At 37.3% G+C, this 19,782-nt stretch overlaps 1 protein-coding gene across 1 annotated transcript; it reads right to left on the bottom strand.

The window, feature by feature from the left end:
* Nucleotides 1-514: 514 nt before the first annotated feature.
* Nucleotides 515-5,412, bottom strand: LOC118576194 (vomeronasal type-2 receptor 116-like). The gene is made up of 3 exons (XM_036176536.1): nucleotides 5,359-5,412; nucleotides 4,954-5,077; nucleotides 515-1,413 (listed from the first exon to the last, which is right to left on the bottom strand). The coding sequence occupies exons 1-3, from the start codon at nucleotides 5,410-5,412 to the stop codon at nucleotides 515-517; spliced, it is 1,077 nt and encodes a 358-aa protein (XP_036032429.1).
* Between the last annotated feature and the right edge of the window lie 14,370 nt (nucleotides 5,413-19,782).

Consider the following 19,782-nt stretch of genomic DNA (forward strand, 5'->3'; position numbering starts at 1 on the left):
CTAAAGAGGAAATTTGAATTGGTGAGAACACTTAAAGACATGTTATTTTGCCTTGTCTTACTGTGTATTGTTTTGCCATACATGGTGTTTGTGTTTTGGTAACATGCTCTTTTGGGTAGAGTAATGGAGGCATTGGAGAGAGGGTAGGTAGGGGGGAGTTGAGTGTGAAAGCACCATACTGTGTTAAGTTTCACCATTCAAGTGCTGACAAAGTCACACATTCATTCGGACATCAAATGAAGAACAAAATTTATTTCAAATCTTAATGTATACTAGAGAAAGAATAGAACATCTGCACAGCTAAAATGTCCAATAGCCAGGTCTTACAGGATAAGTGTTTGATTGGAAGTTTAGAGGAGAAAATGTACAGAAAAGTAACATACATGAAGATTCTAGGCACTGGCATTTAAGAAAGAGTGAGAGAAAAGCTAATGAATACAATCTTGCATTGTATCCTAAAGTGTGATGTTGTACCAGCACTAAACTTGTCAGTTTCAGTTTAGGATATGTCAGTTCAGAAAGATGTTTTCCTCTTTATCTTTTGAAGAGAATTTCTCTCTGGTCTTAACAAAATGATGTAGCACTTAGGGAAAAAGATGCATCCCAGAAGGTCAACACTGGAGGACATGATGGAGAAGACCTCCACAGCCACCATGACCTTACCCTTGGTGCTGTGATAGACAGGGAGAAAAGTGACCCAGACACTGCAGAACAACAGCATGCTGAAGTTCAGCAACTTGGCTTCATTGAATGTGTCAGGGAGATCCCTGGCCAAGAAGGCCACAATGAAGCTCCCAAAGGCAAGGGAGCCATGGTACCCCAAGACACAGTAGAATGCAGTAACTGAGCCCTTTTCACATATAATTATGATGTGTACAAGCTCTGAGTGTGCATCAATGTTAATAGATGGAGGAGAAACTCCCAGCCAGACTGCACAGAGAATAATTTGGATTAGGGTGCAGATGGCAATGATATAGTTGGGAGCCCTTAAAGTCATGTAGAACCTCCTCATTCTTCCAGGGGCTGTGACTTTGAAAGCCAGAACAACAGTAACTGTTTGGGCCAACACACTGGAAACAGCCACAGTGAATACAGCTCCAAATGTGATTTGCTGCAGGATGCATTTAGCTGCATTCAGATGTCCAATAAAGAGAAAGGGACACAGGAAACAAAAGAGGAGTGAGATGAGCAAGATGTAGCTGAGACTGCGGTTATTGGCCTTCACAATAGGCATGTCATGATACCTCACAAAGATCACAACAACCACAGCTGTGCATGCAGTGAAGCACATGACCATTAACGTCAAAGCCAATGGGTCTTCATAGCTCAGAAAGACCACAGATTTGTGAATGCACATGTTCTGGTCTATATTGGCATACTGGTCCTCTGGACATGTCACACACTGATCCACATATGATGGAGAAAGGAAAGTATGATTCGTGCAGCTTCATCATATTTAGATAGCAGACATTTCCATTAAGTGTGTTGCAGAAGCTTTACAATATCCCCATTCTTCCTGTGGAGCGGATGTAGGTGAAAGGCACTGCTGCATGGCAATGCTTCGGTTTCATAATATTCATTCATTATATTTATGTGTAAGGAAACCAAACCATCATTATATTGTGTATTTAACTGTGTGTTAATTATTCCATTTGTCATCTTAAGGAAAGCACAGATATTTTAGCTCCGTTGTGGATATAATGATAAAGTTACATAAAATCTTTAAGTGACAGAAGCTGAAATCGTTAACCATTGTTTTTCACAATGTATATTTTAAAGTTTCAGAAGCACAGATACATGGCCTGGTGATTTTTTTTCTTTCTGTTTTATGAACTCTGTCTACATTATAGATGGAGACTGTGCCTTCTACTGGGACAAGACCTGTGATATATTTTATAGTGTGAATTTGTCAGCCCAAATACATTGACAAAGATGTAACACCAAACAGAATAAGTAGGAAACCTCATAGTCAGCAAGAGATACCCTAGGATCAAGTTCTCAACATTTTGACCTCAGAGGTAAATGTAAGTGAATAAGAGATAAAGACAGGAGATAGAGGATGAGGGAGAAGTGAAAGGAACTTGGGAGATGGGTAACAAGTATTTTGTTGGAATACAAAGAATTAGCTCTGGATAGAGAGGAGACAGACATGCCCTTTAGAAAAGTAGCAGTTCATAAAGGTAAAAGGGTCAGCTCATCTTGGGATGAAGTGTTTAATTGGACAGTCAAGTCTATTAGGACAGCCACAGGGGGTGTTGCTATCCTTATTTCAATACTTTGAAAGATGGACTTTAATAGTCAGCCCCAGGAGGAGGTAGTGGCCAAATAAGGGAACAATTCTTGGTGGTTAGCTTTAAGTATATAATTGTCAGCCCATAGGTGGTGTCTTATTTCTTTAATCCTAGCACAAGGAAAGCAGAGGCAGGCAGAATTCTGTGCGTTCAGGGTCAAGCTAGTACCAGGATAGCTAGGGCTACACAAAAAATCCTGTCTCAAAAAAAAAAAAAAAAAACCCAAAAAGAAATGTAAATGTCTTAAGTAGTATTTCTATTGCTGTGAATGGAAACCATCACTTTGGAAACTCTTATAAGGAAAAACATTTAATTGGGTGTGTTATAATTCAGAGATTTAGTTCATTATCATCATGGTTGGTCATAGTGGCACGCAGGTTGACCTGCTGCTGTAGAAGTACCTTAGAATTATACATGTTTGATTAACAGTAATAAACTGATTTACTAGGTGTGGCTTACGTGTATCTGAGAGTTCAAATTCTGCCTCCAGAGTGACACACTTTCTCCAAAAAGACCACCCCTTCTTGAACAAGGCAATACTTACTAATAAGTAATGATCTTATTTGGGCAAATCACATTCAAACTACTTCAATAATCTAACGGTTTTTAGCAAGTCAATGGGAAAGGGGGAAAAGGACATGGCTTGATAAAGACATGTTAGCCAAACTTGTTCTGGCTAAAATCCCTTTAGAAATGTTAAGTTTTTGTGTGGGTGTTTGTGTATGGGTATAGATTTATATGTGTGTCTACATGTATAATAAGAAAAGAGCTCATGAATTTGAGAGTGATTCAGTTTATATGGGTAATTAGGAGGTTGAAATGATTGAAGAAATTTATATAATTTGGATGATTGAAAATGCAAAAATAATTAAATATATTAAATAAATACCCCCTTAGTTGTGCCTTCATCTGGCAGGAAGGACCCTGTAGTCCTGAGGCTTGTTCATAAGAAACAGTAACCCTATCACTTATGGCAGAAACCTCTGTATATTTTTATAATTAAAAAGCCCACGTCCAGATTCCATCACTATTGGGAAGAGACAAGCAACTTGCTACTCCCTGAATTTCCATCTATGTGAGACCAAGACTGTGAGTGTCCTCCAGTGTGAAGGAGATACTGATATACACAATGAGCAACTCAACACAAGAACATTCAAATAAGAGTGATAACACAGAATGTTTGTTTTTAGGAATAGGACTCCATTCATAAGTTGTAATCTATAACCTGGCAAAATAAGTAAATGTGATTACAATTGCTCTGAATCCGAGGATTATTGTATAGTCATAATGCTCTTCTAGGTTTTAAGTCTTTTTATCTATAACAATGTGCATTTAAAGACACACGTAATTAGGTAATTTATTTAGGGGACTGAAAGTTGGCTCAGTTGTGAAGAGAATGCACTGCTCTTCCAGAAGCCCTGAGTTCAGTCCCCAGCACCCATGTCAGGTGACTCACATCTGGCTGTAACTCTAACTACAGCGACATTGAATGCCTCTCACATGTATGTGCAATTGTGTTCACATAAACACTCATCTCACATACATACACATTGTTAAAGAAGTAATAAATTATTTTTGCTTAAGTTTTGTTGTATCTATCATTGTAAATACCCATTTCTCCTTTATGTTTTTACATTTAAAACAATTTCACTAGACTTTGTTTAATCACTTCAGTAAATATTGTATTTGTTAGTGCTGGAGGGCAGAAGAAAACTTCTAGGAGTTGGGTACCTCTTCCTACAATGAGGAATTTAATTGCTATACAATATTACTTGCCATGAGTGTCTTTTATAGACTTTCATTTCATTGTACACAAAGACAGGCAATAGAAGAGAAAAATAATCTATCTGCAATTTGCATGGAGCTAACTCTAATCAAATAATCATTTGATTAAAAAGAGCTGTGTAGGAGACAACACTATTTAGAAAATTGTGGCAAGTTGCTTTCATACAAAACAATTTTAGTCTTATATTTGTGACATTATTAAATGGGTGATGGACAGAAAAATATTGAACACAGGACACTGTATTTTCTACATCAGGTACCATCATTTGTTCACACTTTCCTAGACTTCAGAACATATTGATCCTTTATAAAGGGATCTCTGGATACTGCTTGAAGTTTTCTGTCTCATGCTAAACAGTTTCTGAAATTTTTTCAAGTAATTATTTCTTTCTCCATTAATCTTACAGAGGAACTTCATTTGGTTCCTAGCAGCCACATAACAGAGTTCAGTGGCTCTGATGCTCTGTTCTGTTCTCCACTGACTCCTGCACATACATGGTACATTAAACTTACGTTCAAATTTAATGTATAAATATTATTTAAGACTCACAATTGGAATTTAATCGACCTGTAATCTTAGAGGAGATAATCACACTAGAAATTACTTTTTGTAGAATTCCCTCATACTGGTGTGATTATCAAAACTGTTTATTTGGAAAAAAAAAGACACGTGAAATGTATTTTCAATGAGTCAAAGCTATATGTCATGGCAAACATATTACTTGAAGATTTGTTGTTATTGATCACATTCCTATAAAAATGAACATATGAAGTGTTGTATTTGACTTGTGGAGTGGAACTTTAAAAGCTTTAATCATCCCATGTAGGTTAGAGAAGATGATCATTGGGAAGAATTTATCTAGCATCAAACACTCACTGGTCTCATTAGAAACTTCATTTTCTGGGCACGGGTTGCAATCAAAACAGCAGACTGTCATTCCCTCCTGCCAGAATTTTCTGAATGCAGGTACACAATCAGCACTGCACACAGAGGGTGGCATCTGCAGAAAATTAGACACATCCTGTTATCAGTAGTTTTACCGATTTCCCTATAACTACATTAGATAAACATGGCTAAATAAGATTATTTTATATAGAGCAAATGAGTGACTACATTTCAGTTAGTATATTATACAATGTCATTTATATGAATGTGTGAAAACATTAATATAAACTTGAGTAGCTTCATGTTGCTAGAAAATTAGAAGAATAGGTTGTTAGTTTGAGGCAAACACTATGGTGCTTGCAAGCTGGTTTTTCTAGTTAATTTTAGTCAACTTACCACAAAGTACATTAAAAAGTTAGTGGGAACCTGAGCTAAAAGACTCCTCTTCATTGAACTAGCCTGTTGTCCTACCTGCAATACATTTTATTAATTGGCACTTGATTTAGAAGTGCTCAGCTCACTGTGGGCATTTTCCCTAGACAGGGCATATGGGAAATCAAGCAGATCAAGCCAGTAAGAAGAGATTTTCCTCCTAAGAGTCTATGCTTTAGTTTCAGAGACCAGAATCCTACCTTGTTCTCCCTTGATTGTAATCTGTGAGCCTAATGAACTACTACTCTTCACTTTGTTTTTAGTCATAATCCCAATAATAGCATAGCAACCTAGAACTAGTGAACATATGAAACAGGGGAAGTAACTCCTCATATCTCAGTCAGCATACATGAACTCTAATTAAACAGCACTGCAAAGCACGAAAGTGAGTATAAGAACATTAGGTAAAAGCAGAGCCTGGTACATTTGTAGTGCTAGCATGCTGAGTTGACAAGAACTGTTGCTCACTGAAATTGTCACTACTGAAAGGTGGAGTGTTTCCTGAGGTGAAAATACTTTACAAAAGCTTTAAATACTGGGGGAGCCTGAATAAAAGTTACATTACTTAATCTTAACTAAAGCATTTCTTAAAGTTTAAAATAGATGGCATTTTTTCAGCTAAAACCTGCTTAGAGTGATCTGAATGCTGCTTCAGAAAACTGTTGATTTTTGTGTCTTCACTTTGCATTCTTTATTCAGTTTGATTTCTGTGTTGAAACTTCAGTGTCTCTTATGCACTGGGCCTATCATATTCTCCACAATATAGATAACTATAAATCTTCCTTTTTTTGGTGTTTTTATGAAAGAGAGTCTCACAATGTTGTTGGGAGACCTCAGCTCCTGATAGAAACTAGGCTGACGTAGTTACCACAGAGATCTGTGTTTCTTCCTCCTGAATACTGCAATTAAAATATATGCTGTCACTTGGACTTCTACCATAAAAAAGAAAAAAAAAATATATATATATATATATGCTGTCAGCAGTCACATTTCTCCCCTTCCTTTCTTTAATAGGGTCTACAAATTCTTTTTGTCCTTGCTAAGATACTAAGGACTATTTTGAAGAAAAGTGAAATATATATATATATTTGTACCATTTCTGACCATGTATATTTAGGCAGGGTCTCTATTTGCAAACGTAGCTTGCTTGGACTTGCTGCATTTGCCAGACTGTACAAACTGACTGGGATTTGTCGCTCTCTGCCTGCCAAGAGTTTGGATTAAAGATATGAACCACCATGTACATCTGACCTCACTAATGATTTTAATGGAAATTCTTTGAGCTTCTCAATTATTACAATGATGACAATAAGACTGATCTTTCTAAATGTGACTGGTATGGGCAATAACTACTAATCAATAAAAAAGAAAACTTATCAAGTCAAGATGTGTTCAGTCTACTGTTTCAGATTTTTGTTTGTTTTAATTTTTAACTCTGAATGGATGTTGAACATCACTAAGAGCTCTTTTTGACCACATTTGGATGGTCATGTATCATGTATTTCTATCCTTGAGTCTATTTATGTGCCACATTTACTTTACTGATCTGCACGTGTTGAACCATCCCTGTATCCCTGGAATGATGTCATCTTTGACACAGGACACACATTTCTGTTCTATTGTTGAGTTATCTTACTCAATGTTTAGTTGAGAATTTTTTTACCACATAAATCAATGTGTTTAGTCTCCAGTTTTCTTTATTTTGTTTCATTTCTTCAACGTTCTTTCCCTACATATTTACAGAACGAATTTCGGCATGTTTGCAAGTGAGGTTCATTTGTGGAAGCAAAAATGACTGTTGGCTTTACAAACCAATGTTGATGTTTGTGTTTTTCATTAGAGAATGTGAAGATTAATATTTAAATGTTATTGAGAATTATATCCTAATTATGGCTTATTATTTTACTGCATTATTTTGTATTCTAACAGATGTCTTTCTGGCCTGTGTTCTACTGCTGTCTTTTCATTACTTGATGATTTGTGTATATCTTACTTTTCCATGTGTAGAAGTTCTTCTTGTGTTTCCATAACACTGTAAGAATCCTTATGAATTCCTATAATTTATGTGCACTGTTGAGCACTTTTCTATCTCTATGTCAGTTAGGGTTCTCAGCAGTAAAAGAACTTAGAATATGAATATGTCTTATATATCTTTGTCTGTCTGTCTGTCTCTGTCTCTGTCTGTCTCTGTCTGTCTGTCTGTCTGTCTCTCTCTCTTTCTCTCTCTCTCTCTCTTTCTCTCTCTCTCTCTCTCTCTCTCTCTCTCTCTCTATATATATATATATATATGTATAATTTTAATGTCTTACAGGCTATGGATTAGCTATTCCAATTATTGTTGTAAACAAATTCACAGACCAAGAATCCAGAAACTTCTTAGTCCATGAGGCTGAATGTTTCTACTGATCTTCCGTATACACTAGAAACCCAAATAGTTTGCAATGCCTTTGAAAGAACAGTCATGCTAGAAAGTTGACAGCAAATAGATGAACATCAAAAGCTTCCTTTTCAATGTCCTCCAACAGAGAGTGTAGCCCTAGACAAATGTTAGATTTCCAAAATAAATAATCTGGATTAATGTTGTGTCTTCTCTAATTAAACACCAAATAATATATATGTATTTTTCCCATCTTAAAAGATTTCACTTTGGAGTCTGTTTTCCTACGTGATGACCTCTGCCTCTAGGCTTTAGGCCCAGGAATACAGCCTGTGCCCCTATACCCCCACCCATTGCAACCCAAGCTGTGGGCCAGCAGGCAGGACTCCTGCAGGCAGGGTTTACTACAACTGCCTCAAGAGACACTGTAAATTATAATCCCCAATCCTCTGCCCACACCTACCCATCCCTCAAGACCGAAACTGCTCCCTGAAACAGACTACACCAGCTCCAATTGGACCAAGAATGCTGATTAGACCTAGTATGGTTCCCTGACACACAGAAATCATTGGCACTGATTGGAGCAAAAGATGGGTAGATGCCAGTGTAAGAACATATTCAACAACATAAAGACCAATGTGGCAGCACCATTTGGTTCTTCTTCAGCAAGACAATTATATCTTCAAATAGAAGAAACAGAAGAAAATGACCTTAAAAATAATTTTAAAATGACAGAGTCTTTTTAAACAAGAAATGAAAAATCCCCTTTAGGAATCGAGAAACAAAAAGTTGAAATAAATAAATAAATCCCTTAAAGAAAGGCAAGTAAACCAAGAAAAAGCAATAAAACAGGTGAAAGAATCAGTGCAAGAAATGAAAAGTGAAATAGAGGGAAAAAAGAAGACAGAAATTGAGGGAATGCTGGAAATTAAAATCTGATCATATGTACAGGAAATATAGATTTCAAGCATAACCAAAATAATTCAATAAATGGAAGTGAGACTCATTGGCACTGAAGATACAATAGAGGAAATAGATTCAGCAGGGAAAGATGGCATTAAAGCGAACAAAGTCATAACACAAAACCTTTAGGAAATCTGGGACACCTTTAATAGACCAAACCTAACAATAATGGGGAGAGAAGGAGAAGAATAGCAGGTCAAAGGCACAGAGTATATATTCAACAAAATCATAGAAGAAAACTTTATCATAAAAAACAGATTTAAATAATATGTATCCACAAATCTAACCCTACAGAAAGCACTAGAAGAAAAAATCCAACCTAAGGAATTTAGAAACACCCAGTTACAAACAGGAAATATATTATCCCACACCAAAAAAATCACCAAAAAGGGAAACATACAATACTTCCACCAAAAATAACAGGAATAAACAATCAAAGGTCATTAATATCCTTTAATATCAATAGACTCAATTTGCCTGTAAAGGACACAGGCTGACAGAAAGGATATGAAAACAGGATCCATCATCCTTCTTCTGCATGCAAGAAACACCCCACAACTTCAAAGACAGGCACTATCTCAGAGTAAAAGCCTGGGAAAAACCTGTCCTTTCAAACAAACTTAAGAAGCAAGAAGTGTAGTTATTCTAATATCTAAAAAAAATAGATTTTAAACTAAAATTAATCAAAGAGGCTAACAAGGACAGTTTCATCACAGGAAACATTCATCATATGAGGTCTCAATTCTGAATATTTTTTGCCTCAACTACAATGGCACCCAAAGATGTAAAAGAAGCATTACTAAAATTTAAATCACACATAAAACCCCACATGGTGTTTGTGAGAAACTTCAACAGTGCACTCTCTCCAATGGACAGTTCTGCCAGACAGAAACTTAATGGGGAAATACTGGAACTAATAGATGTTATGACTCAAATGGACTTAATAAACCTATACCAAACATTCAAATCAAACACAAGAGAATATACCTTCTTCTCATCCCCCTATGGAACCTTCTTTAAGTATGTGAACACAAACAGTCACAAAGCAAATCTCAGCATTTACAAAAATAAATGGAATAGTCTCCTGTATTTTGTCAATCCACCATGTCTTAAAGTTAGAATTCAATAGAAACACAAATTGCACAAAGCCTACAAACTAATGCACACTGAATAATGCTCAACCGAATCACAAGTGAGTCAAGTAAAAAATAAAAGAAGAAATTAAAGACTCCTTATATTTAAACAGAATTGAATGGACTACATACCAAACTTATTGGACACTAGGAAAGCCATATAAGAGGAAAATTAGTATTTCTAAATGCTTACATAAAGTAGTTAGAGATATCGCCCACTAGCAACTTAGCAGCATACCTGAAAGCTATAGAAGAAAAAGAAGCAAACTCACCCAGGAGTAGTAGATGCTAGGAAATAATCAAATTGAGGTCTGAAATCAATAAAATAGAAATAAAGAGATCAGTACAAAGAATCCATGAAACAGTGAGTTGGTTCATTGAGAAAATCAACAAGATAGAAAATACCCTTATCCAAAATGACTAAAAGTCAGAGAAAGAATATCCAATGAACAACATCATAAATGGAAAGGAGACATAACATCTGAATGTGGAAATCCAGGCAATCATAAAGTCATACTTCAAATACCTGTACTCCAAAAAATTGGAAAATCTAAAAGAAATGGAAATTTTTCTAAATATGTGCCATATACCAAAATTAAATCAAGAGCAGTTAAACAATTTAAATAGGCCTATTACCTGTAAGTCAAAGCCTGTGGCCAGATGGTTTCAGTGCAGAATTCTACCAAAATTTCAAAGAAACAATAATACAATGCTCCTCAATTCTTTCTGCACAATTGAAACACAAGGAACATAGCCAATTTATTTCTATGAGGCTACAGTTAGCCTGATGGCCAAGTCACACAAAGATGCAAAAGAAAGAAAATTACAGCACAATCTCCCTCATGAACATCAATGCAAAAAATACTCAATAAAATACTGGCAAACCAAATCCAACAACATATCAATAAATCATCTATCATGATGAAGTAGGCTTCATCTCAGAGATGCAGGAATGGGTCAACATATGAAAATCTATCAATGTAATCTGACATATAAATAACTGAAAAAAACCCTACATGATCATCACAATAGATGTTGAAAAAATCTTTGACAAAATATAACATCCCTACATTATGAAGTTCTTTTAGAAATCAGGAATACAAGAAATATACCTAATCATAATAAAGGCAGTTTACAGCAAACTGATAGCAAACATCAAATTAATGGGAAGAAACTCAAGGTGATGCTTCTTAATTCAGGAACAAGACAACAGTATTATCTCTTCAATATACTCAAAGTCCTAGCTAGAGCAGTATGACAACAAAAGGATATGAAAAGCATACAAATTGGACAGGAAGAAGTCAAACTTTATTTGCAAATGATATGATAGTCTACATACATGACCCCCAAAATGCAACCAGGGATCTCCTACAACTGAGCAGTACCATCAGGAATGTGGATGGATACAACATTAATTTAAAAAATCAATACCTCTCCTATACACAAATGATAAGCAGACTGGGTGCCTCCCAAGCAGATCAAGCTATTCAATTGTCTCACTTGTCCAGAGGGCCTGGTCCAGGTGGGGGCTCCACAGCCTTTGGTTCATAATTCATGTGCTTTCTCTCGATTGACTATTTGTCCCTGTGCTTTTTGCAATCTTAGATTCAACAATTCACACTCTTACAATCCCTCGTCTTTCTCGAAAGTTGGACACCTGGAGCTCCACCTGGGGCCTGGCTGAGATTTCTGCATCCACTTCCATCAGTTACTGGACAAGAGTTCCAGCACAACAGTTAGGGTGTTTGGACATCTGATCACCAGACTAGGTCAGATCAGTCTTTCTCTAGACCATTGCCAGCAGTCTACAGAGGATGTATCATTGTGGATTTTTTGGGACATCTCCAGCACTCTGCCTATTCCTGTTCTCATGTGGTCATTTATCATGGTCTGTTATTCCTCATTCTCCCTTTCTGTTCTTGATCCAGCTGGGATCTCCTGCTCCCCTAAGCTTTCTTTCCCTCAAATCTTGCCTTTCTTTATTCCCACTGTTGTCCAGGTTGTTCATGTAGATCTCATCCATTTCTCTTTCATTGGGTGATCCTTGGGTCTTTCCTAGGGTCCCGTTTTCTAGGTAGCCTCCCTGGGGTTGTGTAGCAGTCTAGTCATCTTTGTTTTACATCTAGTATCCTCCTATGAGTGAGTACATACTGTGTTTGTCCTTCTGAGTCTGGGTTACTTCACTCAGGATGATTTTTCCTAGATCCATCCATTTTCCTGGAAACCTCATGATGTCATTGTTTTTCTCTGCTGAGTAGTACTCCACTGTGTATATGTACCATATTTTCTTTATCCATTCTTCAGTTGAAGGGGGATTTGAACTTTTATATAGTAAAATTTCAAATAACAAAACAATTATCAAGCAAGAATTACAACATTAAAGAAGATATCTATCTTATATTTGTGAGTCTAAGGTTTTATATCTAACTTATCTTTTATCATAACTAAGGAAAATTATATCTATCTAGTCTCCAACCATATCAAAGACCTCAGAAGGATATAATATTACCTGTGAACTGGGAGGAGGCTGCATGCATCTTTCAGGAGTGTTGTATGGTAGACAGAGACAGCTGGAAGCCTGGACAGTCACCTAATGTTCTTTGTAAATTTGGGGCATTTGTCCTCTGCCTACAGAGATAGAGTCTCTTGGTCACTTTTTCCAGTGTTGTATAGAATGTCTGACAGTTTCCTCTGCAAAGCATGAACTTGAAGGACCATTTTGTCAAGCAAATTTCAGTGGTCACCTTTCTATGGGTCCTGCATGTTCAGTTGATCAAGAAGGTCAGGCAAGAACAGGTTCTTGTCCAAATGGCTTTTTTTTTTTTGCCAAAGTGAAGATAAACTCCATATGAAGTGTCCTCAATGTCCATCTTCTCTGAAGTAAATCGGTACTGTCAGGAGCGGACATGTCTCACTGTCCAGAAAGTCTAAAATTTAAAAGTATTTTAAATGCCATATTCTGTAGGTTTTTGAAGTATTTGAACATTACCTATCTATCTGAAATACCTCTATGTATACCTAGAAGACTTAACTAACATGGCTATAAGTATGATTATCATAGATGACTAATTATTATTTTTAATTATCCATTACAATTTTAAATGAGTTGCATTAACATAATACCTCAAATGAGAGTAGAAATATATATACAGTATAACAAAATTAACTTCAAGTTTGTATCAATAGACAAAAATCTCTACCAATGTAACACATTTTAAACAACTTGTTGTTCTTTAAATGTAAGTTCACTAATCTACCCTTTCTTCCTATTATATCTATATCATGTGCCCATTTTTTTCTTTAGAAAGAGATCCTATTTATAATCAACTTTATTTAAATAAAAATATTGGTTTTTCTCTGTCCCATAACAGAGGGCTCTTTTGATTTGGGACACAAGAATCTCAAAAGCCAGCTTGATAATTTTGGTAATGTTCTGTATGTCAAATGTAATGCTCTGAATGGTTAAAATAAATAAAGTGCTGATTGGCCAGTAGCCAGGCAGGAAGGATAGGGTAGGCGGGACAAGGAGGAGGAGAATTCTGGGAAGTGAAGTTTGGGGCAAGGAGACACCTCCAGCTGCTGCCATGACAAGAAAGATGTAAGATATTGGTAAGCCAAGAGCCATGTAACAAAGTATAGATTAATAAAAATGGGCTAAATATAAGACTAAGAGCTAGACACTGATAGGCCTGAGCAGTTTAAATAATATAAATATCTGTGTATTTATTTTATAAATGGGTTGTTGGACTAAGAGGGCTTGGGGGGGGGCTGGAGAGAAGGCCTCCAACTACAAATGGTGCCCAACGTGTTGGCAAGAGTTTCCACCTAAAATCTGATAAAAGATTCTGAAATGGAGCTATAAATAGCTTCCTGGTTGTCTCTCTCAAGCTAGCGGCCCAGAAGTTGAAGTTTTGTTGTCTATTTTTCCCTCCAAGTGGGAATAATTCAATATTTAGGATCCCTTCATGGGAAATATTTTTCTGTTTTTTTTTTGTTTGTTTTTTTTTTTTTATTATGGTGGGAATAACTCATTATTAGATAGTCCCTTCATAGGAATAAGAGAAAATTTAAACAGGAGTGCATGTGTGTATTGCAGACAAAGGCACTTGTGATGGTGTGTGAGATGGCCAGAAGAGGCAGGAAGGCAGAGCGGCCCTTGTGGGTGCTGGCACTAGAGCCCGAGCACAGGGCAGAGCCAAAACCGAAGCCTGCAGCAAGTGAGTAGAGGTCCTAAGAGGGACAGGCGCTAAAAGTTTAAATGGGACCAACTTCTGGTGACAAATGGTTTTGGTCAGGACATGGAATGCTAAGTCAATGCTGTTTGAATTTCCAGAAATATTAACCATTCACTGCATAAAGAATGTTATGTTCTTTTGACTGTCTTAATAAATGTTTGGATGAATGTTTGCTTCTCACGGTAGATAAGCTAAAGGAACAGAATTCATAATTTTGAACTATATATTAGGTATGCTCTTGTCTGTTGATCATTACTGAAAATTTGGCTCTGCTCTTTAAGTTGCTTTCTAGAATTCTCTAGAAATATAACACCTGAAATGGATTGGGTTTTTAGCTTATTAAATAAAGTTGTCGCTAAGATAAACACATAAAAATTATCTCTTATTGATAAAGATGTTACAAAATTATTTTTCCAGTAAATAAAATGCAGGTAAATTGTTTTGTCCACATTGTTAATAATTGGCCTTTTGCACTATTGTGTTGCTTGGGTTCTATAAAGAAGGATCCTCTTTTTACGATTGTATAAATACTCAAGAGAATTGCCTAAACTTTCCTCTTCAAATCCTTTAGATTGCATCTAATGCTTTTATAATTGGCATATGTAAAAAGGACCATAGAAATGGAAGCTGGTGATAGAATTGCTCAATTATTATTGCTTTCATATTTTAAATGCAAAATGGCGCCTATATGTAGAACTGGAGGCGTTGGAAGTGCAGGAGAAAAGGTGTTTTGACAAACAGTTATCAATGATAAGCAGCCTAAACTAAAAATAAAATTATATGGGATTGAGATTGAAAGATTATTGGATTCTGGTGCTGGATATATCTAAAATTTCAAAAGAATCTTGAGATCCCAACTGGCCTCTACAAGAATTCAGGAAAATGGGAGCTGTTACAGGATCTTAGAGCTGTAAATAAAACCATGCTTCTCATGGGAGCAACACAGCCTGGTTTGCCTGCCCCTATGGGAATTCCTAAACATGTGTATTTAATTGTGATTGACCTATATGGATATTAATTGGCTGCTGAAAATTAAAAACTTTTTTTGATGTCTTTTCTAAATTACAAGAGGTTCTTAGCCTGGCTAATTTACAAATAGCCCCAGCAAAGTATAGGTATCCTTCTCCTCTTATTTAGGTCATGAATAATTTGATTTACTCATTCACCTACTGGAGTGTTTTGGAAAATAGGTCCTATTCTATGGGTACATTCTCCAGCTTCTCCAGTGAAAACTATTATTCCTTATCCTCAGGCTGTTGCTCAGATTATATTTAAGGGAATCAAGGTCAGTGTTCAAACTTTTGATAAGGAGCCAGATATCATGGTGACCCCATACACACAATCTCAAATATCATGGTTGCAAGCTAATGATAGTGATTGGACAATATGGACATGCTCCATGCAGGGTCAGTTTGATACTCACTACCCCTCAAATGATGTGTGTCAATTTTTTTAAATTGCATCCTGTCATATTTCCCAAGATAGTACAGATGACTCCTATTCCTCATGCCCATGTATTATTTACTGATGTACGTCACATGGTTTTGCTATGGTAGTTTCTGGTAACATAGTGAAAGAAGGAAAGTCCAAGGCACTTCCACCCAGATGGCAGAGGTACAAGCACTGTTGCTTGCTTTACAGATGTTTTCTGATGAGTATGTAAATATTTATACTGATATATGTGGCACATGCAATTATGCCTTTGGAGACAACCGCCTTCCTATCATCCATTTCTACCATTCATGAATATTTGTTGCCAGTATAAGGATTCATATGGTCCCACTCACATAACCTTTATGTGGGCCATATTAGAGCTCATATCCAATTGCCTGGACTTCTAAGTGAAGGTAATCAGAGAGCTGATGCCATTGCTTGTATGGTTGTTACATTAATTTGTTCCGCCTTTGAAAAGGCTGCTCATTTGCATAATGCTGGATCTCTAAGTCATCACACATAACCTGGGAACAAGCCATCCAGCTAGTTAAGTCATTTGTGCTGAATTTTACCTTTTCCTCTTTTGGGAGTTAATCCCCGAGGACTTTTACCTAATCATGTGTGGCAGGTGGATGTCACACATGTGCCTTCCTTTAGAAAATTACAATATGTCCATGTGTAATACATATTCCTCTCTAAATTTTGCCTCTTCCCATTCAGGGGAAAATGTTAAGGATGTAAAGAATCATTGTCTTCATGCCTTTGCTTATATGGGAGTGCCAAAATGCATAAAGACTGATAATGGTTCCGCTTACAGTAGTAAAGGATTTTCAAAATTCTGCCATGATTTTTCTATTGCTAATAATACTGGTATTCCTTATAATCCTCAAGGACAGGCTATAGTAGAAGGCTGCCATTGTACCTTAAAAACATATGTTGCTAAAGTAAAAAGGGGGGAGCTAGGGGCTCATCTCTCCTCTCCACATTCTATTCTTTCCCTTGTTTTATACATTTTAAATTTTTTTATCGGTGGATTCTGCTGGAGTATCCACTGCAGATAAGCACCAGAGGGCTGCTGTTGCAAATCACCCTCTTGAGCAATGTAAGCATCTTTCTACTGGCCCTTGAATGGGACTCAATCTGGTGTTGATGTGGGCCCAGGGTTCTGTTTGTGTCTTTCCATAGGAAATTGAGGTTCCTCTTTGGGTTCCTGGGCGGTGTGTGCACCCTGTGGCTGCTGCTGAATCCCAATATGGCAGAGACCTATTGAAAAACTCTCCCTTCTGATGCCAATGGGGATTGAGAGCCCAATATGGACAGCTTTGGCAAGCATTAATATAAGCCTAGGAACTGTAGCCATGCAGTTGGATTCTTCAGAAGGTAATGTATGGTAACTGCTCTTTCAAGCATGTTTAGAACGTGTCACCCAGACACCTTGGAGATTAAGGATAACTCTGAAGGTCACTGACCTTCATTTGTTCACACCACCATGCCAGCTAAGCCTTTTTCATTTTCGCAATCCTCTGCAAGATGGTGTGGTACCTACTTTTCAGGAGGAGCTCTGTGCAACATTTATTGGCCTCCTGAAATTCATCTAGCCTCTTTTGAAGATACCTTAATATCTGTGAGCCTGAACATAGCCATGATGATACCAACAGTTCTGCTCTGTCTTCTGTCTGTCTTTTTTTTTTTCTTCATGGTTCTTAGTTGTTCTTTTACAGAGCTGCCAGCTTAAGTCATGCTGGGATCAAGAAAAATGGGCCTTATTGTTTCATGTTCCTAGAGCTGTGTCCATGCCAGTGGCCGTTAGACACAAATGATGCTCACTTGCTCCAGAAGAGAATTTGACACCACTGTTGCTGTTGTTGCTGTTATAGCAGTGGCAGCCACTGCTGCTACTGTTTCTGGGATTGCCATTTCACTACAGCTAGCACAATGGAGACCCTGGCAGCAAAAGTAGCTACCATAGTTAATTACTCTTTCATTTTATTGGGCATGATGTATTTAATTCAGTAGTTATATACATTTCGATTGGCTTTGAATGTCAAGTTCCATTTGCTTTTCGGATACCATCTTACAAGGACTCCAATTTGCAGTAAGGCTTGTTAAGGAAGGGAATGGTTCAATTGCCTTTAGCCTACTGGCTATGGGTGGGTGAGGACTTCTGTTGGTCTTTTCTGTGTCACACAGATTACAAGCCCAGTGCCACTTTGAGATCTTTGGCAGCAGTCAATTCTGCATTTCATGTGGTTGAGCCTGTATGATAATGAGAATTCAGAGATGGGTAATTCCTAGGGGGCAGTAGCTAACCTAATACAGAGCGCTTGTGTGGCCTGGGCAGCTGTCTCCATGATGGGTAAGGAAACCTGCTGATGTCCCATGCAACCTAAATCAGAAGCTCATTTTTTTTTAGTAAAAAGGGTGGTACCTCTATTGTCCTGGCACCCCAATTTGAGTAACTGTTGCCTTGCTTGCCAACCTTGACTTGATATCCTCCTTATGCTGATTCTGTGCCAGTCTCCTCCCTCCTGTATGCTTAAGGGAAGTTCCTTGTTTGTGTATCTTGCTTTTGGTGTAAACAGCTTAGATGCAAGAATGTAGAAGATCAGTAGTGAACTTCTGCCCTACATGGGTTCTTCCATAGTACTATAAACCTGTATTTAAAGTCTCCTCCCTTTATCAATAAACGCCATTCAGCATTCTGCTGACACGAATGACCCGCTGTCTCTTGTCTCTGTTTTTCAATCCTTAGCCCCTCACTCGGACATGGTGAATGGGTGGTGATAGCATGGGTGCTACCACAACATCCATCCTTTTCTTCAGTCTACTTCATTCTCCAACAAAACCTGTGATGAGTAAAACTGGACACAAGAAGTGGAATGTTCACAAGTAAGAAGAGGAAAATGAAAGTGAACGTCTTTATCCTTTTCTGAGCCTCTGCAATGTGTATTTGAAGTGCTACTCAAATCAGCACATTATGTGTACACACATGTATTCCCACCTGCATTTATTTCTGTAGCCAAAGGAAAGGCTACCTGTGCATTCCTGAATCTTCATTTCCTAGGTGGTTCCTCACATCTGCAGGGATCCTGGACACTCACTTCCATGGCTCTCTGAATCTGATTTCCATGTGAATAATTTGATTGTTAAATACATATGAGGAGAGTATAGGTAGTTTAATGATACCACTCATATTTATAGAAATTAAGGCCTCTTCGATGATGCCATTTTGGAAAGTTTGGTCCCAGGATTGCCTGAAAATTCTATTTATATTAATCACTTTAGAAATGATGTCAGTGAATTTTGTTAGATGATCTACATTGAGACACACAGTAATGGTAAAGGGAGGACTCACAAAGTCAGAATTCCTGGTTAATCATTGGGGATTGCATCACAAAGTACCTGTCAGAGAGAAGGAACACCATGACAAGAGCAATTGAGTTCCACACAGCATTCACACTGGAGCCCATGATACACCTGTGATAGTGGAGGAATACCCAACCAAAGCCTGTGCTTCATTGACTTGAGAACCAATAATAAAGCCAAACCCAGAAATATCCCAAACTCCTCTGTTCTACCACTACCAACACTGCCAAGCTCATCACAGAACCAATGTTACATTTGCAACATTACAAAAATGTTGATTTTTATAGATTCAAAAACATACATTGTAATTGGTCTTTTTCTGTGTCCTGCCTGCTGTTCATCAGCTGCTCAGACACAAGTAAACACACAGAGTCTTATATTAAATAAAACTGCTTGACCATTATCTCAAGATTACTACATTCTAGAATCTATACTGCCAGTGTGACAGTGTTGTGATGAGTGTGTGATGAGGAGCCTCTTTTGGTAGATATGCATTGCAGAGAAAAATGAAAATATGGGACCAGTCTTCTGTGAGTAGTTATAAGTCTTATATGGCATTTGAGATGAGGTAGAATGGGAGAAAGGGTTTATAAGCTCCATATCTGACAGAAGCTAACATCTAAAGTTTAGAAAGGAGTTAAGAAATTCCCTGCTGAACTACAAGCTATGCATGCCAGAAGTCCATGTAAACTACCTGCAGAATTACTCTTCTCCCTATTTATTTCAGATCCACCCTCCTCAAGGCTTTTCATCAGCTTTGTAGCAGAACTTCAGTGGCAACCTTCACAGACACACTCTTTTCATTTCCTTTAGATCCCACAGATATCTGATTTCAAACCTCCCTCTCGCTACCAATTACTATATTACAGCACCCAACTCC

Source organism: Onychomys torridus, unplaced genomic scaffold (assembly GCF_903995425.1).
Source record: "Onychomys torridus unplaced genomic scaffold, mOncTor1.1, whole genome shotgun sequence".
Lineage (NCBI taxonomy): Eukaryota > Metazoa > Chordata > Mammalia > Rodentia > Cricetidae > Onychomys > Onychomys torridus.